This window comes from Thyridium curvatum (genome assembly GCF_004353045.1).
Source record: "Thyridium curvatum strain D216 chromosome Unknown NODE_13_length_580902_cov_83.771903, whole genome shotgun sequence".
NCBI lineage: Eukaryota > Fungi > Ascomycota > Sordariomycetes > Thyridiales > Thyridiaceae > Thyridium > Thyridium curvatum.
Genome location: NW_022156768.1, coordinates 1 through 22,464, shown reverse-complemented (window position 1 = coordinate 22,464; position 22,464 = coordinate 1). Strand labels below are relative to the sequence as shown.

Here is a 22,464-nt window from a genome sequence, read left to right as displayed (position 1 = left end):
CAGGTTAAACCCTGTTTGGAGAGTCGATCCGGAGGTTGACGGTGGGTGGAAACGACTCTGGGATGCGGGGTCCCAAAAAGGGAGGAGTATGCGAGAGAGCCGACTCTTGAATCCAAGGCGCGGCGGGGCCATTTAGTTAGTTAGCACAGCCAACTCGCCTCACAGCATAGCGTGAACAGGAAACCTTGGACAAAACAGCTCATTTCATATTCTCACGATCGAGCCATGTTAAGCCTTGCACTGTGAAGCGAGAAGAGGATGCGGGGTATATTGCTCCAAGGTCCCTAACTTGGCTACACAATGTCTATGTTCAAGATCTTGATGTCCTCCTCCGGCTTCTCTTTATAAGTTCGAACGTTTTCGATCTTATGGATCACATCCAGACCTTGGATAGCGCGACCAAAAATCGTGTGCTTGTTATCAAGCCACGGCTAGAACAGATCAAAGTTAGCAGACCGCACAGATTCAACGTCGGGTTTTTCAAGCTCGCCACTTACAGTCTTCTCGGTAGTGATAAAGAACTGGCTGCCGTTGGTGTTTGGTCCAGCATTGGCCATGCTCACCGTGTATGGCTTGTCGTGCTTCAGCGTGCTGAACTCATCCTCGAATTCGCGACCCCAAATGCTTTCGCCGCCGGTTCCATCCCCAAGAGGGTCGCCGCACTGAATCATGAATTTTCGGATCACACGGTGGAAGATGGTATTGTTGTAGTAGCCTCTCTTCGAGTGAGTGACAAAGTTTTCCACGGCCTTTGGTGCTGCGTCTGGGAATAATCGAATATGAATATCGCCATAAGTTGTGTGGATGATGGCCGCCGTCCCAGTCTCTGTCTTCTTCTCCTCCGCCGTCTTCTTTCCACCGCCGAGCATGGTTGGCTTCTCATTGTGAACGTCTCGTGTTGACTTTGAGATGTCCTCTTCATTCGTGAACATGTAGAATCGCACCTTGCCAACGCCTGTAGCGAATAGGATAGGATCTCTTGTCTCGGACTCCTGCAGCAGCGGGTTGCTCGAAGCAGCCATCTCAACTGTCGTGACACCCTTCTTCTGCGGCTGCCCTTGATATATGGCCAAGTTCAAGGCCCTGAAGCCCTCATCTTTGCCATAGAGTTTCACGACTTGGTTCGTGTAGGTGTTGAGCACTTTGACGCCAAGAATGGAGCCATAAATAATAAAGTGTCCAGACTCGTCAAACACGATGTTCACCTTATCACGGTAAGAAGAAGACTCGACATCTCGCTCCTGAGTAAGTCGGCGCTTGAAGTCGTTGTCTTCCAATTTGTGCAGAGCAGTTCCTGCTTGCTGCATCTCTTCAATGGTCCGTAGCGACTCGTCATATGTGCGCGACAGCTTGCCCGTGGCAAATTCGAAAAGGCGAATCTTGCGATCGGGGACCGAGAACGTCGCAAACTGGTTGCCAGATGGAGATATAGTAAGAGATGTGGGCACAGACTTTGCCTTCTTGAACTCGAAGAGATTGGTTGAGCTTTTGTACTGGAAGACGTTGTCTGGCTTCTCGTAGTTGCCGCTGGGTCTCCAGTACTCGATCATGCCGTTGTCATCTGCCGATACCACACAATCATAGCTGTCGTTGAATGCCATGACTGACACGACGCTGCGATGCAGGTTCTTGATGGTATGCATTGGTTCCTGCTTCTCGCCCCTTCCATCGTAGATGTGTATTGAGGGAGCTTCGGCCTCCGAGATGGCGAGCAGCGGCAGAGAGGCGCCTTTCTTGTGAACCCAGCATATACACCTTGGGGAAAACTCCAGTTGCAGCATCGATAGGAGGTCGAAAGTAATGACGTCGAAGATCTTGACCGTCTTATCTGCGCCCGCTGTCGCAAAGCTTCTCCCATCCTGGCTGACCGACACCGACCTAATCTCGCCGCTGTGTGCCTTGAACTCTTTGACGAACTCAATGCCTTGAGCGATCTTCTTCCAGAACTTCACTACACCATCGACTGAAGAGGTAATGAGGAACTCGGTCAAGGGCGTAATCGTAACGAACGAGATCTGCTCCTTGTGCATCAAAGACTTCGAGTATCGAGAGGATGTGGGTAGTGCGGAGACGTAGAGTTTCTGGTGCTTGAGAACTCGACGCTTCTTCTTGGGTGCAGCAGCAGAGGGCAGCTGCGGTCCCATGTCATCGTCGGAGGAGCTGTCTATGCGAATCGTGAGTAAACGTTAATCTGGGCACGCGCTCCAGTGCTCAAGTCTTACCAGTGTCTTCTTGGTCGGCCATTTCCGAATGGCTTCTCTTGTTTGATTTGACATCGTCGTCGTCATTCGGAGGAGCCATGGCGAAGTCCCACAGCAAATAAATACAACCTGGTAGTGTGCAACGCGACGGCGCAGGTTGAGTCCTGAGATCTGCAAATTTTGTCTCCCAGATCGTGAGGTTTTTGGCGTGGTAACAGCATTGGCAGGCACCCAATCAAACGAATCTAGCTTCCTTTAGTTAGAAGAAAAGCACTAAAGCTTCCAATGCTTCGACTCTGTTGGGCCCACTATTAGGGAAGCTTGGGGCATTTAGCTGGCCTATGTGCCAAATGAGTCCACTGAAGTGGGTTGGTTGTTGGCGCCCTGCATCTGGTGCCGAGCTTCGGGATTTGCGGGCATGTTGAAGGCCCCGGGACTCCACGCTCGCCAGGGGTTTAGGCGGGACTTTGATGTCATCCATTGATTCGAAAAGCTCCCCAACCCTCACTCCAGTCGCTCTGCCTCGGCCCCCGTTCCCTCCTCAATTCTGTTAATATGCTAAAATAGAAAAGACGTCGAATTCTTTCTACTTTCGCTTCTTCACTTCCTATAGGTTCTGCCAAGCAAAGCATATTCTTTAGGTCTGTTTAAACAGCGTACCGCTCCTCCGTGTTTTTCGACTTGTGCTCTGCAAGTTCACAATGGCAGCTCGTCATCCCCTCCAGCGCTTGGCATCGCCCTCGCGATCTTTCTCAGCGCTGCTGCATATTGCTGGGATAGTATCGTTCTCGGCCTCGTTCAGATATCTGCAGCTCTATCCGCAGCTGCCTGATACAACTTATGGCGGTCATTTTCAGTTTCTCACCATCATTGGCCTGGGACTGGCTCTCATGACCATGGTCTCTGGCCTTCTCGCAGATCTCTTCTTGATACCCCAGTTCTTCACGGTCAAAAACAGCCTCTCCGTGTGCTCGACCCCTCTCGCGGTGCTTGTCAGTATTTTGTACTGGGGCTTGGTCTCTATTGACAAAAGCCTTGTCGTCCCTCCAGACGTTCAGCACCTACTGCCCATCATTCCAGATGTGGGGTTCCACGCGATGCCTGCGATCCTGCTTTCGCTTGATCTCTTGCTGCTGAGTCCGCCGTGGACAATCAGAATGTACAGTGCGATGAGCCTGAGTATGGTGCTAGCGTTCCTGTACTGGGGTTGGGTTGAATGGTGCTTCACCAAGAATGGCTTGTAAGTGAACCAGGACAGCCACCCGCCACACAGGCATCTCGCTAACAACGCACCAGCTACCCATATCCCATCTTTGAGATTCTGTCAACGAGCCAGCGCGTTGTGCTGTTCACCGTTTCAGCCTTCCTCATGACCCTCAGCACATTGGCGTTGAAATGGGTCTATGGCAAGCTGAACGGCATCGAGATGTTTCAAAAGGAGGCCGTGAATCCTATCAAGGCGGATTGAAGAGACCAAGCGATGAGAACAAGAGAACAATAACTTTAAGTTTATTTCTTTTCGACCAATTCCCTTATACACTATAAGCTGGGGGAAACGTTGATACATGTATGTGCATAAATGTAGACCTAGATGAGACTTAGAATGCTTGCGAGTTGGAGGAAGCGACATTCTTCATCATATCTGTCCAAGGCATCCAATTAGGGTTTCCTTCCGAGTACAAGTAGATCGAGAAAATTGTCACTCGGGTCCATGAGCAAATTCGTGGTAAGAAATGTGTGTTTAATAATTGGCTTCTAGCAAAACCAACAGTGATACCACGTGCTAAAGCGCAAGTAGCTTGGACCCGGGATAGCGATCCGCAGTGGGGGGAGACGGTCGAGACCCTGGCGAGCCTGGCCTTGCAACTTTGCAACTCCAACTTTTACCCCACTAAAATTTTGCCAGGCCTTGAGTTGAGGTTTTGAGTCATCAGTACAATTGAAGGTGCAGCCCCTCCATAGATACCTGGTATTTGGCCACCTCACGGCTAATCCTCTTCGTCCTTCACACACACCTCTCTTATACACAGTATCCATATTCCCTGGCTTGTTGCACTGCAATTGTTCCCTCCCAGGCATTTTGTCATTCCTATCACTCAATTGAGAGGATACGACAAGCTCGACACCATGTCTGTAAGTTGCGCCCGAGAATATGCACTTCCCACTGCTGTAGCACTGTGGGCTGACTTCGAGCAACACAACAGTCCTTCTTCATCCCGAACCCCAATGTCGGTGACAAGGGCAACAGCGAGGATTGGAGAAGTAAATTATGCCCGAAATACAGCACGAGGTTACCAATAGTTCCTAACAAGCTTCACAGTTCGAGGCTACAACCCGCTCACGTCACCCGACCTGTTGCAACACGAGATCTCCCAAACCAAGGAGTCGAAGAAGACAGTATTGGAGGGAAGAGAAGAGGCGGTAGCTGCAGTGAACGGCACCGACCCCAACAACAGGCTTCTCGTCATCATCGGACCTTGCTCAATCCACGATCCTAAGGCTGCCTTGGAATACTGCGATATGCTGTTGAAAGAGAAGGAGAAGCACAGGAATGAGCTTATCATTGTTATGCGCTCCTACCTCGAGAAGCCGCGTACGACGGTGGGCTGGAAGGGATTGATCAACGATCCCGAGATCGACAACAGCTTCCAGATCAACAAGGGCCTGAAGATGTCGCGTCAACTTTTCGTTGACTTGACGAGCAAGGGTATGCCAATCGCTAGCGAGATGCTCGATACTATCTCACCCCAGTTCCTCGCGGATGTCTTGTCAGTGGGCGCTGTTGGCGCTCGGACGACTGAAAGTCAGCTGCACCGCGAGCTCGCAAGTGGTCTGAGTTTCCCTGTCGGTTTCAAGAACGGAACTGATGGCTCCCTCGGGGTGGCCATCGATGCCATTGGCGCAGTCAGGCATCCCCACCACTTCCTGTCTGTTACCAAACCCGGTGTAGTGGCCATTGTGGGCACGGTTGGCAACGAGGACTGCTTCGTCATCCTCAGGGGTGGTACCAAGGGCACCAACTACGATGCCCAGAGCATCGCCGAGGCCAAGGCTTCACTCGAGAAGGCCGGCCTGCCGCAGCGCTTGATGGTTGACTGCAGCCACGGAAACTCACTCAAGAACCACAAGAACCAGCCCAAGGTTGCTGCCACCCTTGCCGAGCAGATCGAGAAGGGCGAGGATGGCATTATGGGAGTCATGATTGAGAGCAACATCAATGAAGGTGCGTAACTACTATTTTCCAATTACCACTACCACAGAGGTACATACTTACGCATAACACAACAGGCAACCAGAAGGTACCCAAGGAGGGCAAGGCTGGCCTTAAGTACGGTGTCAGTATTACCGATGCCTGCATCGGCTGGGACGATACAGTGGCCGTCCTCGATCAGCTTGCTGCAGCTGTCAAGAAGCGGAGAGAAGTCTTGAAAGCCAACGGCCATTCATAGACGGGGTAGAATGTGGCTACGCTCCTAAACTCGGGTGACGATGTAGAGCCGCGAACATCTAGCTTGTCGGTGATGAACAGTAGTGCTTTCGGTGTTGCGGGGAAACGGACTCAAAAGTAAAGCAGCATAAAAGACCTCATCAATGCATCTTGTGAAAAATCGGCGAATAAATCTTGGCAATATTGATTTGTAGTAAAGTTGCTTCAAACTCCCTCTCAGTCACAAAAGCTCCTCGAGTGCTTTACGAAACGAAACTAATGAAAATGACCGGATTGAGATGCGAATACCGATGTTGTCTCATTTTTCTCTCATTTTGTATGCAAAAGTATTCCGCAATGGTGTGCTCTGACACAAATGGTTTGTTGGCCTTTCGTCGCGGCGTTGCGGTTTTCTCCCCAATCAAATGCGCAACGAAAGTCAGCAGAAGAAGCACAGGTGATGATCCCTTCTAGTCTGGATTGGGTGGCTTTGGCAGAATATCGAGGGAAAAGGTCGGGGGACTGGAAGCTGAAGATCACGTGGGCGAGTGCGTGACCGCCTATTCGAGCCGAACCAGCCAATGAGGGCCGGGCTAAATCGGGTGTGATGGGCTTTCTAGTTCTCTCGCTTTGATTTTCTAACCTCACCTGTTGATTGAGCATCCTCGGTCCTCGAACAGACGACGTTGGCAGTCAATTGCCCTGTCAGCCCCATTCAGAATCTTGCCGAAGCTGAGAAGCAGCTCGCCCATCATGTTCGCAAGGTCCAGCCTGCGCTCGACGCGCGCTTTCGCTGGAGTACGAAATGGCGCCCTGAATATTTCAAAGGTACGGATCATTCGATCTTCAGGAGCACAGTCACCAGCCGCGAGCAACGGAAATGCGGTCCACCAACATCAATCGCTCTCGGGGGACATCAAGGAAGGCTCAATTGTGCTAATGCCGTGATTTTTCTACAGCGCGCTGCCTCGACCTCGAGCTCCGGAGCTGCTGCCGAGACTCCCATTCGGCTCAACGTTGCCGCGGCTGCCTCGACCGCCGTCGCGATCGGATCGATCGCATGGTACTACCATCTCTACGGCCCCGTAGCTCATGCTATGACTCCAGCTGAGGAAGGGTCAGTTCCCCTCCCGCTTCAATTGCCTTCATCGCAGCTCTCGTCGAAAAAATTGTTCGGCTTGCGGCATATTCGACAACATCTTGAATTCCGCCACCCAGGCCTTCTCTTTCCTTGTTAGAATATCGAAGCTAATATCAGGACTGTAGTCTTCACGCTACCAAGTACCCGTGGGTTCACCAGCAATGGCTCAAGACCTACGACCACCAGGCGTAAGCTATCTTCCTTGGCCCCCTATGGGTCACAAGTTGCTCACAACATCATCCACAGACTCCGCCGAGGTTTCCAGGTCTACCGTGAGGTCTGCGCCTCCTGCCACTCTCTGAGCCGTATCCCCTACCGAACACTCGTCGGTGCCGTCCTCACCGTCGATGAGGCCAAGGCCCTCGCTGAGGAGAACGAGTACGATACGGAGCCCAACGACCAGGGCGAGATCGAGAAGCGCCCCGGTAAACTGTCCGACTACCTCCCTGCTCCCTACCCGAACGACGAGGCTGCTCGCTTTGCCAACAACGGTGCTCTGCCCCCAGACCTAAGTCTGATCGTCAAGGCTCGCCACGGTGGCTGCGACTACATCTTCAGCCTTCTGACTGGGTACCCTGAGGAGCCCCCTGCGGGTGCTCAGGTTGGCGCTGGCCTCAACTTCAACCCTTACTTCCCCGGTACCGGTATTGCCATGGCTCGTGTTCTCTACGACGGCCTGGTCGAGTACGAGGACGAGACGCCGGCTTCGACTTCGCAGATGGCCAAGGATGTTGTTGAGTTCCTGAACTGGGCCGCCGAGCCCGAGATGGACGACCGCAAGCGCATGGGTATGAAGGTCCTGGTTGTTACCTCGGTTCTGTTTGCTCTCAGCGTCTGGGTCAAGCGGTACAAGTGGGCCAACCTGAAGGCGAGGAAGATCGCCTACGACCCGCCCAAGGCCGATGCTACTCGTCACTAAACGAGGATAGCAACATCTTGATGGTGGCCAGCTCTTGTATGTTATAGTAACGTCGTGTGTCTCCCCGCATAAAAAGAGAAAGCTCCTTTGTTTTCGCATGGACGAGAGAGATTCCAGGTTACGGTCTCTGGAGCGATCTGGGTTTGGGCAGGGGAAGAGCGTGGATAGTGGGTAGTAGAGTGTAAATCAAAGACCTATTTCATTTTTCTTCTTGAAATATACGCAACCTAGACCTTATTTGCTCTCTCATGCATAGGTGAAAGGCATATCTCAGGCCCGGATCCCCAAACGCCCTTGAATTGCAGGCTAAGCGGAGAGCGATCTTTGCCATGAGTGACTAGATAAAAGCAAGAATCAAGATCGGATTTCACCCACTATCCATGATACACTTAATTGATCTGTAGGAAATCTTCAGGTCGTTGAAAATAGTTGGATCAAAGTTGTATTGATGATGGCTTAGTCGCAAAGGCAGTTACCCCAGTTTGTATTGTTACCTGCGCTTGGCTTAGAAACCAATTGACCATTTTCTCACTTCTTCATCCCGCAAATGACCGAACACAAACAAATCATGCAACTGGTTTCCTCACTCAAGCCTCGTCATTTTGTTTTCGATTTCTCAATGGGATTTAGCCTCTACTCCTCATCCCCGATGGAACATTGCGATGCCGTTGGCTGGGCTGCAGAGGCATGACGCGCCTAGTACCCGCATCTTGCTCTGGAACTCCAACGGTACTTCTTGATCAACTCCGGTGGCCATCTCGCCCGGCCTTTCTCATTAGAGAATTCCGAAAAACATGGGTAGGCAAGCAAAGAGGTCCAAGACCTCTCACGTCGCGACCCGCACAGAGCAGCAAACACGGTCAAGCATGGACGCCGCCAGAGACCTGTTATACGGCTTTGAAGTCCCGACTAAGTCTCAGGACTTCATCGCATCCCTCATCGCCTCGGAGAATGTGCCGCGCGATGAGCTCGACGTGTTGCGCCGGGTGAGCCTGATGGCTGGGGCGGAGGACTGGGACTTGAGGATGGCGTGTGCTACGGCCTTGAGGGATCGCGTCTTGGGGCCGGAGTCGGGGAGCATGGGGCTGTACCTTTGCCTGCAAAACATGGCTCTCGGAGAGGAAGAGTTCAGGCTATCTATCCCCTTCGTCGAAAGGGAGGATCCACAGCCTGTCAAGAATGAAGATGGGAAGGGAGCCGGATCAGGAAGGGAAAAGCAACTAGACAAGGGCAAATCGCCGTTCTGGACGGGCGACTTGGGTACTGATTCTATCCGGAAACCTCGAACGAAGACATCCCCCGGGATAACACCAAGAAGCTCCGTTCATGTTCAACAGCCAGTGAACGGCGGCGACAGCTTTCATCAGCTTTCGCCTGTCAAACCATTAGGAGATGTCCCGGTAAACGTCAGAAACCGGGGCCCTCCCAAGGATGTTCGTTCAAGCCTTCAAACGCCCGCAGCAGATGAGGCAGTCAAAGAGTTTGAGCTGGTCAGCGGGAACGCATCACCAAACAAACGGTCTGGACCGGCCGTTGTCACATCCAAGAAATCAGCGAAATCGCCATACTTCACCCCGCCAGCGACCGAAGAAAAGTCTACTGAGAACTTCAGTCTTGGCTTAAACGCCGACGGGAGTCCGAGGAAATCCACCCGTCCTCCGCGAGGCACTGTGTCGAGCCTCCCCTTCCCGACTCTCTCGGCGCCCTGTTTTGGTCTGGTACAGGAGAGGCTTGCCGGCGATGCTTTTCGACTGCTCATCGCCGTCACCTTCCTCATCCGCACATCGGGGAAAGCGTCCATCCCGGTGTTTGAAAAGGTTATGGAGCGCTGGCCATCGCCCGAGGCTCTTGCGAATGCTGACCGGGCCGAGTTCGTCGGCATGACTGAGCACTTGGGTCTGGCAGCTGTGCGATACACAGCCATACAGAAGTACGCAAGGATATGGTGCGAGCAACCTCCGACAAAAGGCCGTCGTTACGCGGTCAAGAACTATCCCCACCCTGTGGATGGCAAGGACGTGAGGGCCGGAGAGGAGTTTGGAGCGGAAGATGCCGGTCCCAGCGATGGAGTGAACCCAACTCGAGGAAAAGACTGTCTGTGGGAGATTGGCCACTTGACACAGGGAAAATACGCCATCGACTCTTGGCGGATATTCTGTCGAGACGCTCTCTTGGGCAGGGCGAGTGACTGGAAGGGTGGAGGGCGAGAACCCGGCTTCCAGCCTGAGTGGATGCGAGTCCTGCCGGATGACAAGGAGCTGAGGGCGTGTCTGAGATGGATGTGGATGCGCGAAGGGTGGGAATGGGATCCGGTTACCGGGGAGCGGGAGGTGCTACGGAAAGAGATGAGACAGGCTGTCGACGAAGGCAGGGTCGCCTTTGACAACAGCGGTCAGCTGCAAATCGTGGCTTAGGGTGCGGTAACAACGCGTGCTGTCCTGGAGTTCTGGAGTTCTGCTGGTTTTTACACCTCCCCTGGCTAGCATCGGGTCTCGATATGGATTGGTCGTTGGTTTGGCACGGGACCATCGTCTAGATCGGTACAGGACGTTGGACACGAGCTGGTGGCCAGAGTACAAAACGCTGTATGACGCTTCCTGCTTGTGCTATCGTGACCCAGAGATGTGTTTGTCTGTTTTTTCTCCGGCGTGCACCCGCATGCATGCGGCAGACCATGTGCAATCAGCGATATCGACATGTTTGCCTTCCACAAAGACGGCTCTTCGTTCCACGAGCTGTCTGGTTTGAGCCTGGGCAGTTCTTCACCCAGTCTCTGTCAGCCTTGAATACACGACTCTTTGCCACCATACTCTATCTCTTACATTGGCGGCTGATAAATCACCATTCTGGGTGACTCGTGGTGCCGGATCTGGCCCATGTGCTGTTGGAGTTCGGGTGCCACAGTTGCATGTCTCGGCCGTCCTTCAGAGTCAGCTCTATCCACTGTCTCATGGCCAGCCTTTACGCAGGATGGATCGTGGGGATTCATGGGCCACATACGGACGGTATGTTGGAGCTTGTTCGGACTGTTGGTCTTACGATCAATGAGAGTCATTTTCGGTCCTCCACTCGATGGTAGAATAGGAGGATTGGTGATGAACCTCTTGAACATGCCAAGAATACATCGACTTGGACCGGATGTTTTGTATGAACGACAGTCTGTTATTCTAGCTATTCAGTCCAGTTTCGATGGGGCCTAGCCTTGTCCAAGTGACTTACCTGAGACAGGGGTTGCTTGATGTGCAACCGACTTAGGCAACTTTTCATTCCTCAAGATATCCCAAGGGGGGGCGAAGATTGATATATGCTTCCCTCGTGACCAGAACGCGATATTTCATCTGAAGTCCTTCATAAGTGATTCACTGCGCTTTCGCGGCCTTAGGACAGTAGGACGTGCCCACCGCGCCTTCCATCTATATCAAACCTAGATTGGTTCTTCGTGAAATTAGGCAGGAGTCCTGGAGTACCTTCTTCATTTGAGCTACTGCGATTATTCCCCTTCTTCACTCTCACTTGGATGGGCGAGAAAAGGGCAGCAATATCGTCGCTGTGGCCATTCAAATACCAACCAACAACCTCCTCCATTGCCCGATATTTCGACATCACCAGTATCAGTCCATCAAGGCACTAAATTCTCACCGACAATGGTTGCCACAGTTGCTTTGCTCGTCACTTCGCTTGGCCTCATTCCCCAACCGATTATGGCCTCCTATGGATTCGCTAATAACTGCGAAGTCCGCGGTGCTCGCCTCTCCGAGAGCTTCCTCGGCATGTACTGCAACAACCACAACACAGCCGAGTACCTTTACAACTGGACTTGGTAAGAGCCAAATACTCTCAGCACACTTGCTACCAGAGGTCCAGAATACCCAAGATCACTGACCGTGAATATAACAGGATTGATCTCAACCTCTGTGTTAGCAACTATGGAGGTCGTCTCATTCCCAAGAAAGAGTGAGTCTTTCGCGTCGGTTCTTACACGGTAGAAGACATCGGCTATGAGCTGACACATAACATCTACAGTGGTGCCTTCTTCCGCTCTTGCAAGCCGTGCTCGGTCAAGCTCAATGGCTCGGCCAGTGATGACCATGTCACACTGAACCTTGGCTGTAACTGCAAGGACGTCAAGGGCCATACACCGGCCACCATCCTTGACCTCAGTCAGTACACTTCACAGAAGTAAAGGAATCCTCAATCACTGACAATACTTCGCAGACACCCTCATTGGCAATGATGACGGCGCCATGACTTGCTACGATCATCGAGGCAACAAGACTTGGATTGGTCCTGCCTGATGGGCCCGGCTTGAGGACCATGGATCTCCAGCAGGTTTTTTGGGAGAAGAACAAGCTGGTTTCTTATAAGAGGAAATTTCTAGTCTTTTGAGGCTCATTTTGATCTGGGGATGCACAAAGATATTCGATAGCTAAATCAGCCATCGCTGTGCTGATCTGATACGAGTCTACGCGAGGGTCTCGCAGTGCCTTTACGGAGCCGCCATCATGCTTGGGGGGTAATTGATTCATCAATGAATAAAGCCGTGATTATCTACATTTATTCCGACTTCGTTGTGCTGTGTTATGTTCCTGATGCGGTCAACGACATTGCGCTAACGTGCAGGATGATCGAGACTAAGTGAGACCTAGAATCTTACCTCTAACAAAACTATCGAAAACCACCTGGGTACTAATTCGAACGCTTCAGCAATGATAGGGCTCGCCTAGCCGTGCTGTTACGAATCGTCATGGCTGTAGAAGTCTGCAGGCGCTGCGATCGGAAAAGGTGGATTATCTGTCACCTACGTCATCGATGATCACCAAACTCCATCATCCCGACGTACGGAGACAGCAGTCAGGAGCAACGGCTCCGGGTGGCTCACGATATAAGTGCAAGTGATGTCTTCCGTTGCAATTTCTCAAAAGATTCTCTTTTCTCGAACAGACTCGATAATAAGGCCTGCCTGACTGTGATTCCTCCCCCACGCTCAGAAACATATCCGTGATCATGTCAAATTCGCAGTTCGACCTCGGTAAGTGCGATGCTGCAACAGAGACAAATTGCAGATACTAACTAGCCTTTAGATCACCGCGTCCCGGTCACCGACCAGGATTTCCCTGGCAAGGAGAGTGAGATGCCCAATCCAACGCCTCAGTTCCAACAGATCTCTACGAGTCAGGGTGGTGTGCAAGACTATCAGGCGGCAGGAAAATTGAAGGGCAAGAAGGCCATCATCACAGGTGGAGACTCGGGTATCGGCCGTGCAACTGCCATATTGTTTGCCATGGAAGGTGCCGATTCCCTGATCGCATATCTCCCTGAGGAAGAGGAGGACGCGCAGGAGAGTAAGAAGCAGGTCGAAAAACACGGCCAGAAGTGCTATCTGATCGCAACGGACCTAACAGACCGAGGCAACTGCAAGAAGGTCATTGACAAAGCCCTGGAAGTCTTTGGTGGCTCCATTGACATCCTGTTCAACAATGCCGCATACCAGATGATGGTTGAGGATATCAAAGACTTGTCCGAGTAAGTGCCCACCCGAGGAGGAGGACCAATCTGCTAGAGAGCGAGCTCGACTGATATGATCAACGTCCAGAGAACAATGGATACACACCTTCAATGTGAACATCCACCCATTCTTCTACCTCTCCAAATACGCCCTCCCTCATATGAACGAGGGCAGCACCATCATCAACAACGCAAGCATCAACGCTTACGTTGGCCGGCCAGACTTACTGGACTACACCTCGACGAAAGGCGCGATAGTCTCTTTCACTCGGGGCTTGAGCAACCAGTATGTTGGCAAGGGCATCCGGGTCAATGCCGTTGCCCCTGGCCCTGTCTGGACTCCTCTGATCCCGGCGACTATGAACGAGAAAGCCCAGAAGCAATTCACGAGCCCAATGGGCCGGCCGGCTCAACCCAGCGAGATTGCAACCTGTGTCGTCTTTTTGGCGTCTCGCGACAGTGCCGCTATCAGCGGGCAAACAATCCACTGCAACGGCGGTACGATTGTTAACGGTTAAGTGGTCTTCTTGGAAGGGGTGGTAGATGGTAGGTGATAGGTGAGAAAGCCTGTGCTCATCGACGGACGGTTCGGGTCCGGGCAGGGCTTCAGGAGTTCGGGAGGTAACAGGCCAGGTCAATCTATCAGACACGACTTGATGGAGGACGAGCAAGCAATAACAAGTGGTTCAAACATGTTCAAGTATCATATCGATGAGATTGGTGCCATCCGGGTTCTCAGAAGACAAAAGGTGATTTGCCTAGACGTGACTTGGAGTGGTCTGGAGTAGTTGCATATCATGCCCCAAAACGCTGCAGTAAAGTCCGGGCGGGCCCTGCAGGCCATCAAGGTGCCTGTGCCCAAGACGCCCAGTCCCTGAGCTACCCGTTGTGGATAACGCCCAGCTGCAAGCGATACTGGCTGCTATGGGTGACAGCTGCAGCCGTGAAAGTCTTTTCTATTGGTACTAACTAGATTCACTCCCTCAAAGTGTTGTATGCCTCGTGCTCCTGACTTCCAGTGAAATGACATGTTCATAAAATCTGTGAAATGTAGATTTATTTCCTGCTGTGTGCTGACTTGACGCATTCCGCAGCTGCCTGGGATACAGGGGTTTAAGACAGCAGAGCACTGACGCTAACTCTAAACAAGCATCCAGATATAAAGATTTCGTCTCCGTCGTTTTCGGTCATTTGTCAGCCTCTCTACATAGTCCTCCATCTTGAGATATCGCATTCTTTTCTCTCATTATTTGACACAATTCCACACAGAAGATGCAGACAAGCAGCTGAGTCAGCAGTCTCAACTGGTATGGTAATTTCTCGTTGGACTACAAGTAGGCATAGTCGAACCCAGGCACGCGCCAAGAGCCCCAGCAACTCCCTTGGAGGATGATGGATGAAAGCAACAGCAATGCTGTTGAGCTGCATCCCACCGTGGGAGCGGCGGGTGTCATCCTAGTTGCGCTCTTGACTATCCCTGCACTTCTGCAAGCTTGGAGATCGTGCCGCAGCAGCAGCAGAATCCGCCTGTCCCGCGGTGGCGGCTATCAAACCCTGTCTCCCGTACCTGCTGCACCTGCGGTGTACGAGAGCGAGGACGGACAGGCCACGGCAGAATCGGTCAGCGAGTTTTCAGATAGAGAAGCGCGCACAGCGGCGTGGATCAGCATCGTCGTGGGGCTTGGCGCGTCCATTGCGTCTGGCGTGCTACTGCAGAGGAATCCTACAGGCGACGGTGGGTCGCCACCAGCTTGGAAGCTCGTTAGCTACTGGGCAGAAGTGCCGGCTTGGGTAAGTCTTGTCTCCTCCCTGGTACTTGGGCCGGAATGTGCTGGTAAGGTCAAGATCACTGATCATCTCGCGGCAGACTCTGCTCTTGATACAATGTGCCAGCCTCCCGGTCAAGGCCCAGTACGATGCTCGGTTCAAGCTCGTCATCGTCGGGCTTGTATCTACCCTTAGTCTCTTGCTATCTATCACTGCTCGGCTGGGGCTTGTCACGATCCGGGCTCTGCCTTGGAGCTATCGTCATTGGCGAGCTTCTCATGATGGCGAGCCACTTGCCATTGCCCTCTGCTGGCTCCTTGAGCACCTTGCGGCTCTCTCCGCCGTTCTTGCCTTTGCTTCCTTCCCGCATAGGCCGGACGTCTACCACAAGGGCACTCTAGTTGATCAACAGCACGCTGTCTCCCTGCTCACCCGTCTCGCCTTTTCGTGGAATCGGCTTGTCTTTGAAATTTCCCGCGAACGGCAACTCAACCTTGAGGACCTGCCGATTCTGGATAGCAACACACGTTCAAGGAACGTCACCGAGAGATATCTACGGTCTCATCCAGATGGTGGAGACAAACCGAGGCTCTGGAGACAACTCCTTCACGCGTATCGGTATGAGCTGGCAATGCAGTGGGCCTTGACTGCTGTGACAGCGTTGTTGGCATTGTTTCCTCAATACGTGCTCTATCACTTCCTCGAAAGCCTGGAGGATCAACCTCAAGGCGGAAAGGAGAGGATGTCCCTTTGGGTCTGGGTTGTCGGACTCGCCGTGGCGTTGTTGCTGCAAGTGTGGGTCGGCAATTCCATGCGATGGCTGACAAGTAGCAAGCTTGAGGCTCCTCTACTGTCACTGCTTCAGTCCTTGGTCTTCCAGAAGGCTCTTCGACTGGATGAAGCAGCTGACCCCGGAAAGAAGGTACAGGACAAGGATGATGGCGAAGACAAGGACGCGGCTGGCAAAGCAAAGAAAGATGACAAAAAGAAGGAATCCAAAGCCGGCGGAGGAGATGTGCGTCAGTCAGTGGTCAACCACATGAAGTTGGATAGGTATGTACCCCTGCTCGACGCCGTTGCCGCAACATCTACTCACATTCTCTTAGCGGGCGAGTAATCATCTTTCCATCGTACAACTTTGTAAGTTATCAAGACCGCCAAGTTTCCCAACGACTTCCTATTGACCAAGACGTAGTGGTTCCCGTTGGCCATTTTCAAGCTCGTTCTGGCAGGCTCGTTCTTGATTCAGCTTCTTGGATGGCGAGCCTTCTTCGCCGGGTTCCTCTCGGCGATCGTTGTGCTCCCCATCAGCTACCTCATGTCCAAGAAATACGGTGCCATTCAGTTTGGACTCATGAAGTATCGCGACGAGAAGGCACACATCCTCACAGAAGCACTGCAAGGCATGCGTCAGATCAAATACTCCGCTCTCGAGACCCTGTGGGAGAAGAAGATCCTTAAGAGCCGCGACGAGGAGCTTAAGCAGTACTGGATCGTCAATCTTTGGATGTGCTTCATGATCATGATCATCAACCTCGGGCCACTTCTCCTGGCCTCAATTTCTCTGACCGTATACACGATCACGAGTCCCACCGTCAGGGCCTCGGTGATCTTCTCGTCTCTGGGTCTGTTTGACCAGCTCGACGAGGCTATCGGTCTGTTGCCAATGATTCAAGTCTACATGATGGAGGCCTGGACCAGCTGCGTTCGCCTAGAGAAATATCTCAGCCAGCCGGATAAAGCACCTGTGTCTCTTCCCGGAGACAACATTGTCTTCGACAACGCCACTGTTAGATGGCCCAAGGTCGATGAGTCTAAGGATCAGGAGCAAGCAGTCGATGAGCAAGAGACTCGCTCGATTCTTCGCAATGTTACCCTGGAATTCCCTCGTGGGGAGTTGAGCGTCATTGCGGGCAAGACCGGCGCCGGAAAGAGCTTGCTCCTTGCAGCCATTCTGGGAGAGGTCAAGCTACTGTCTGGATCGATCAAGATCCCCGCCGTGCCGCCTGCCTTGGAGATTGAAGCTGATGAGGTACCTGAGGCCGATTGGATCATTCCTTCTCTTACCTCATTCGTGTCTCAGACTCCTTGGATTGAAACTGGAACTGTCCAAGAGAACATCACCTTCGGCATGCCTTTCAACGAAGCAAGGTATCAAAAGGTTCTTCGGACATGCGCGCTGGAAAAGGACATCGAGCTCCTGGTCGACGGTGACAAGACCGAGGTCGGCCCCAAGGGTGTGACTCTTTCCGGGGGGCAGCGCTGGCGTGTTGCGCTCGCCCGTGCCCTGTACTCCAGAGCTGGTATCCTTATCCTCGATGATGTGCTCAGTGCAGTCGACGCCCACGTTGGCCGGATCATTGTTGACGAAGCCTTGACCGGTGATCTTGCCCAAGGACGTACCCGCATCTTGGCTACTCATCACGCCGAGATGTGCCTCCCCCGTGCCAGCTATGTTGTCCGACTTCAGAACGGCGCCCTGGAGAGCGCTGAAAAGCTTACTCCAAAGGATAGCGATCTGTCCGAGTCAATTGCCGAATCCTCTACGGCAGTTTCAACGAGTGATGACACCGTACTCGGCTCACAAGACGACCAGGCCAAGGACACCTCCATTGAGGAGAGGAAGAAATCAAAGAAGTCAGACGACGAAGAGAAACGTGAAGTCGGCCGTGTGAAGTGGAGGATCTACGCCATCTACATTGCCGCCAGCGCTTCCATCCTTCTCTGGGTGCTTGCCATCGCCTTCATTCTCGGAAGCCGTTTCCTCACTGTCTGGCGGACGTGGAGCTTGAAGAAGCTTGCCGAGTCATACTCCACCGAAGGCGTGAGCATGTTCTTCAGCGGGCTTCACACGCAGACATTCAGCAATGAGGCCCAGATGTACCTCCATCACCCGGCGATGGACATAACACGCATGGAGCAAGAGCGATCAGTCAGGTTCTGGATGATCGCGTACATTGTGATATCGTTCTCGAACGTCTTTCTCGTCGTGGCACGGCAATACACCTTTATCATGATCGGGCTGAGAGCGTCAAGGGTTCTGTTTGAGCGGATGACGCATGCCATCCTCCGCGCTCCGTTGCGATGGGTCGACACCGTGCCGTCTGGCCGCATATTGAATCGCTTCACCTCCGATACTTTCACCGTGGATCGTCGTCTGTCTGGCGAACTGGGTGGCCTGATCTCGAACAACTTCAGCATCATTGTGATCATCGCCTCGAGCTTCGTGGTCTCGAAATGGGTCATCGTCTGTGGAGCAGTTCTCCTGATTTTCTACGCCGGCGTTGCCAAGACGTACATCACCGCCGCTCGCGAGGTAAAGCGCATCAATTCCGTCTCCAGCTCGCCGATCTATGACCAGTTCAGCTCTGTGCTCTCCGGGCTCTCCACCATCCGCGCCTTCCACCGCACCGACTTCTACATGGACCGCATGTACGGCCTTATCGACAATGGCGCCAAGGCGACTTGGGCTCTGCAGCTGTGTTCTCGCTGGATGAGCTTCCGAATGGGCATGCTCGGTGCTGTATTCGTCACCGCCGTCGCTGTGGCCGTGGCCTTGGGCGGCGTCGGGCCTGCCCTCGCAGGTTTCGGGCTCACGTTCGCGCTAGGGTACTCGGCAGCTCTAACACAGTTGCTCACCAACATGACGAGTGTAGAGCTTGGTTTCAACGCTGCCGAGAGGGTCATCGAGTACTCCGAGATCGAGACCGAACCCGAGAGTGGCATCGAGGCTCCAGCAGCATGGCCAGCCCGTGGCGAGATCGAAGTCGACAATCTCACCGTATCTTACGGCGACGATCTGCCGCCGGTCCTGAAGAACCTGCACTTTGACGTCAAGGCCGGCGAGAGAATTGGTATTGTGGGACGGACGGGCGCTGGCAAGTCGACGCTTGCAGCTGTGTTTTTCAGGCTGCTCGAGCCGAAAGAGGGGACCGTAAGCATCGACGGCATCAACATTGCGACGCTCAAGTTGTCCCAGCTCAGGAGCAGGCTGGCCATCATCCCGCAAGACCCGTTCCTGTTCTCCGGCACGCTGCGGTCGAACCTGGATATGGAGGAAGTCAAGGATGACTACGAGCTGCAGACTGTGCTGCAGCGAGTCCACCTCATCGAGCCCCAGACCGGCGACCCGCAGAGGCCGAGCGCCTATGCTCCAGCAGATGACACAGCCGGGCAAGGATCAGTCGAGGATGCCATCGCGGAGGAGATCTTGGCAGCACCGGATCCGGCCTCTGCCACCGGGGTTACCTCCACCGCTGATGGTGCCGACGAGGGCGTGGAAGCAGTCGCTGTCAACACAGAGGTCGAAGCCAACACTCCTACTACGTCTTCCGACGCCAACGACACCAGCAGCAGCAGCAGCACGTTCAAGGACCTTTCCACCCCGATCTCGGCTGGTGGCGCCAACCTCTCCCAAGGCCAACGTCAACTCGTGTGTCTCGCCCGGGCGATTCTCGCTCGCCCCAAGGTTGTGGTCCTAGACGAAGCGACATCTGCTGTGGACCGCGGAACCGACGCGGCGATCCAGGACTCTCTGAGGCAGGAGTTCGCCGCCGGAGGCTGTACCGTGCTGGTCATCGCGCACCGCCTGAGCACGGTGGCGGACTTTGACCGGCTGCTGGTGCTGAAGGAGGGCAGGGTGGCCGAGTTTGGCACGCCCAAGGAGCTGCTGCAGAGGGGCATGGAGAAGGCTTCCCGTCGGGAGGGCGGCGGCGAGCAGGAGGCGGAGGAGGGTGATGGCGAGGGAGACGAGGACGTCGGGGCGTTCTGGGAGTTGGTCCAGAGGAGTGCGGAGAAGGATAAGCTGGTGGAGATGATCTTGGGGTAGGGTAGGTAGCGTTTCTGGTGTGTATTACTTGGGCTGGTTGGCAACAACAACAAAAAGCGATCTTGGTGTTTGAGAAGGAAAGGCAACATAGAAGCAGAGCAGTTCACCTGTATCACAGAAGCGTATTCAGTCACCACATAACATAAAGACCACTTTTTTAAAAGACCAAAGTTTCCATTGTGATCCCTGTCCTAGAACTCCTGGAGGCCTTTGGCTCTCCTAAACGCGAGACAACGCAACCATGATCATCCCTTCTCACTTCTCAAGCCCCGGGCACAAATCTGACGGTGCTCAGATAGTGCCATACTCCTCCTCCTACTCGTCGTTGTGGTTCTCAGCCTCGGTGGCCTGGGCGGTGGCGGGGGCGGTGGCCTCGGCGGTGGCCCCGGCGGTGGCGGGACCTGCGGCCTCAGCCTGGGGCTGGGCGGCGGCAGCGGCAGCGGCAGCAGGCGAGGCGGCCTGGGCGGCGGCACCCTGGGTTTGGCCGCGGGGGCCGCCCGCGGGGTGGGGGATGCCGACGACGTTGCTGGCGCGCTGGGCCGCCTTCTTGGCCCGCGACTTACGAGACTTCGCGCTCTCCTCCTTCCTGCAGTACGCACAGATCTTGAGCGCCTTGCCCTTGGCGTTGTGGAAGGCCTCGATCGGGTGGTAGACCGGCGGCTTGCCACAATGGCCACGCCGGCAGATGCGCATCTGGCCGGAGTCTATCGTGGAGAAGAGAAGAGAGAATTCGTGGTTAGCAAAAAGGTGTTCGTTCAGTTCGGCAACAACCCCCCATCGCGCGCGTGTTTTATTTCGTTAGTCATGTTTCCCCTTCCCGCCCCGGGAGGACTGCTTCTTCCCGGGGGAGCAAGGGAGGCGCCAGGAGCCTCCCAGTGCCTGCCACAAGCAGGAGCAGGATCACTGAGCGGTCGGGGGAGGAGCGCCGCCGGCGTCGGCGTCCGAGTGCGCTCTCTGGAGGCGGGCTTTCGCACGAACCCGAGCCCGTCTCCGCGGCCGCCTGGTCACCTCCCAGTCCGTCGTGCCCTCGGAGAGGTGGTGCTGAGAATCGAAGCGGCGGTGCAGCATGCACTCGAAGCAGCACTGTGTCGCGCAGCGGGTGCACTGCTGCAGCGTCTTGTGGCGCTTTCTGTTGCAGAAGTCGCAGATGGCTGTCGGGGCGTGCTTCTTCGTCCATTCGTTGTGGACGCTGCCTCCGAGGATGGGGTCGCGCGGGCGCTGGCTGGCGGTTGTAGGCGCACGGGGGAGGGCTGGAGGAGGTGCGAGGCCGAGATGGGGAGCTCGGAAGGGGACAGGGGGGTATGGGGCATATGGACGCGGCCGCGAGACGCCTGTCTGTGTAGGTATGGGCAGAGGCAACACGGAGCCGGGAGCTGGCTGGAAGGGAGATCCCGGACCAGCTTCGGGGTGATGGTGAAGGGGAAGGGGAAGGGGCAAGGCGACTTGACTGGGCATCGGCGTAGGACGCTGATGGACTTGTTGATTTCCCGCAGAAGTGCGTGCCAGAGGAGTGAGTCCTGGCCATGCAAGGCGAAGTGTGGAGGGTGTGAAGGGGGAAGCCTCAAGATGCCTTGTGGCGTTGACTGGCCGAGACGGGTCGGATTCGGTGTATCGAGGACGAGTGAGAGGAGTCGAGGCGAGGGTTTGGGAGTCCCTCAGCTCTGTTCTCATCTCTGTCTCTCGCACTACTCCGTCGCTTTCTTGGCTGCCATACCTAAGCTGGAGAAGAGCGCGAGCTGCCGATGGCTCGTTCTCTCTGCCTCCAACTGGAGATGCCGTTTGAGGTGTTTCTGTCCTCGAGAGCCGCCGAGACCCCGCAACCCAGCCGTCTGGGTCTGGCGATAATGGGAACGCATCTACTGACGACGAAAGGAACTTACTCGTGTTGTTATTGTTGTTTGCGTTCATATTGTCAACTGAATGGATGCAGTGGAATCGGTACGGGAGGAGCTTTTTCCTGTCAAAGGAGAGTGAGAAGGCGAGTTAGCCAAAGAACCTCGAGTCCGAAAGAAGAACAAGTATGGAAGAATGGCAAAAGAAAGCTCTCTGCCGGACTTGACGAACCTTCTTGTGCTATAAATAGCGGGATGCGGATAGAAGATATGATGCAGTGATGCTCTGGGTGGTGGTTATGATGGAAGAGTACCTCTGGGCATCTGCTGAAAAGAGAAGAAGAAGAAAAGCAGCTCTGGCCCCTCACTGTCGAGGTTTTAGCAATTTTGGCCACGTCGCTGCCTATTTCCAGCCCTCAAGTCACATGTTGTGTGGTCGAGGGGGTGACTGACGATGTCATAACGACATCGTCGAGCTCCCCGGCGAAGCTTGGGCCGCATGTCGACAATCCAGAGGGGGGGCCTTGGCCCGCAAAAGGAGCTCGACAATGGCTAGGCAGCGGTCACAGCATTGTCATGGATAGAGGACAGTAGTCAGGACTTGCTGGCTGCCATAGGAAGGACTAGCCGGAGGGTTCTGTGGTCAGTCAGTCACTCATCCGGTAGGATGTGAATAGGGGGCCACAATGATCCGGTCTCTCATGCTTTTGGAGGCCAGCAAGGAGACACACTGGACCATTCATTCAACACTACAAGATGCGGCCTGTAGGGCTTGTCGTCTTGACCACCCCCTCGGCCCTGCTACTCAGGGGGGGGGGGGGGGGGGGGGGGGTTTTTTTTAACA

At 54.1% G+C, this 22,464-nt stretch overlaps 9 protein-coding genes across 9 annotated transcripts; 6 read left to right on the top strand and 3 right to left on the bottom strand.

Moving 5' to 3' along the window:
* Nucleotides 1-293: 293 nt before the first annotated feature.
* Nucleotides 294-2,301, bottom strand: E0L32_003028 (uncharacterized protein; the record flags this gene model as incomplete). Its single annotated transcript, XM_031137283.1, has 3 exons — nucleotides 294-431; nucleotides 498-2,164; nucleotides 2,223-2,301. 3 exons carry the CDS (start codon nucleotides 2,299-2,301, stop codon nucleotides 294-296), a joined length of 1,884 nt encoding a protein of 627 aa, XP_030999096.1.
* Nucleotides 2,302-2,902: 601 nt separating this feature from the next.
* Nucleotides 2,903-3,669, top strand: E0L32_003027 (uncharacterized protein; the record flags this gene model as incomplete). Its single annotated transcript, XM_031137282.1, has 2 exons — nucleotides 2,903-3,441; nucleotides 3,498-3,669. The coding sequence occupies 2 exons, from the start codon at nucleotides 2,903-2,905 to the stop codon at nucleotides 3,667-3,669; spliced, it is 711 nt and encodes a 236-aa protein (XP_030999095.1).
* A 659-nt stretch (nucleotides 3,670-4,328) lies between these two features.
* On the top strand, nucleotides 4,329-5,650 carry E0L32_003026 (uncharacterized protein; the record flags this gene model as incomplete). The annotated part of the gene is made up of 4 exons (XM_031137281.1): nucleotides 4,329-4,334; nucleotides 4,406-4,463; nucleotides 4,522-5,424; nucleotides 5,490-5,650. The coding sequence occupies 4 exons, from the start codon at nucleotides 4,329-4,331 to the stop codon at nucleotides 5,648-5,650; spliced, it is 1,128 nt and encodes a 375-aa protein (XP_030999094.1).
* Nucleotides 5,651-6,381: 731 nt separating this feature from the next.
* E0L32_003025 (uncharacterized protein) lies at nucleotides 6,382-7,688 on the top strand (the record flags this gene model as incomplete). The annotated part of the gene is made up of 4 exons (XM_031137280.1): nucleotides 6,382-6,456; nucleotides 6,588-6,745; nucleotides 6,895-6,957; nucleotides 7,016-7,688. 4 exons carry the CDS (start codon nucleotides 6,382-6,384, stop codon nucleotides 7,686-7,688), a joined length of 969 nt encoding a protein of 322 aa, XP_030999093.1.
* A 794-nt stretch (nucleotides 7,689-8,482) lies between these two features.
* On the top strand, nucleotides 8,483-10,102 carry E0L32_003024 (uncharacterized protein; the record flags this gene model as incomplete). The annotated part of the gene is made up of 1 exon (XM_031137279.1): nucleotides 8,483-10,102. One exon carries the CDS (start codon nucleotides 8,483-8,485, stop codon nucleotides 10,100-10,102), a length of 1,620 nt encoding a protein of 539 aa, XP_030999092.1.
* Nucleotides 10,103-11,332: 1,230 nt separating this feature from the next.
* On the top strand, nucleotides 11,333-11,983 carry E0L32_003023 (uncharacterized protein; the record flags this gene model as incomplete). The annotated part of the gene is made up of 4 exons (XM_031137278.1): nucleotides 11,333-11,508; nucleotides 11,586-11,642; nucleotides 11,712-11,848; nucleotides 11,904-11,983. The coding sequence occupies 4 exons, from the start codon at nucleotides 11,333-11,335 to the stop codon at nucleotides 11,981-11,983; spliced, it is 450 nt and encodes a 149-aa protein (XP_030999091.1).
* A 709-nt stretch (nucleotides 11,984-12,692) lies between these two features.
* Nucleotides 12,693-19,788, top strand: E0L32_003022 (uncharacterized protein; the record flags this gene model as incomplete). The annotated part of the gene is made up of 8 exons (XM_031137277.1): nucleotides 12,693-12,717; nucleotides 12,770-13,211; nucleotides 13,282-13,691; nucleotides 14,463-14,500; nucleotides 14,538-14,984; nucleotides 15,061-16,013; nucleotides 16,067-16,100; nucleotides 16,156-19,788. 8 exons carry the CDS (start codon nucleotides 12,693-12,695, stop codon nucleotides 19,786-19,788), a joined length of 5,982 nt encoding a protein of 1,993 aa, XP_030999090.1.
* Nucleotides 19,789-20,103: 315 nt separating this feature from the next.
* E0L32_003021 (uncharacterized protein) lies at nucleotides 20,104-20,481 on the bottom strand (the record flags this gene model as incomplete). The annotated part of the gene is made up of 1 exon (XM_031137276.1): nucleotides 20,104-20,481. The coding sequence occupies one exon, from the start codon at nucleotides 20,479-20,481 to the stop codon at nucleotides 20,104-20,106; it is 378 nt and encodes a 125-aa protein (XP_030999089.1).
* Nucleotides 20,482-20,688: 207 nt separating this feature from the next.
* E0L32_003020 (uncharacterized protein) lies at nucleotides 20,689-21,696 on the bottom strand (the record flags this gene model as incomplete). The annotated part of the gene is made up of 1 exon (XM_031137275.1): nucleotides 20,689-21,696. The coding sequence occupies one exon, from the start codon at nucleotides 21,694-21,696 to the stop codon at nucleotides 20,689-20,691; it is 1,008 nt and encodes a 335-aa protein (XP_030999088.1).
* Nucleotides 21,697-22,464: the final 768 nt, after the last annotated feature.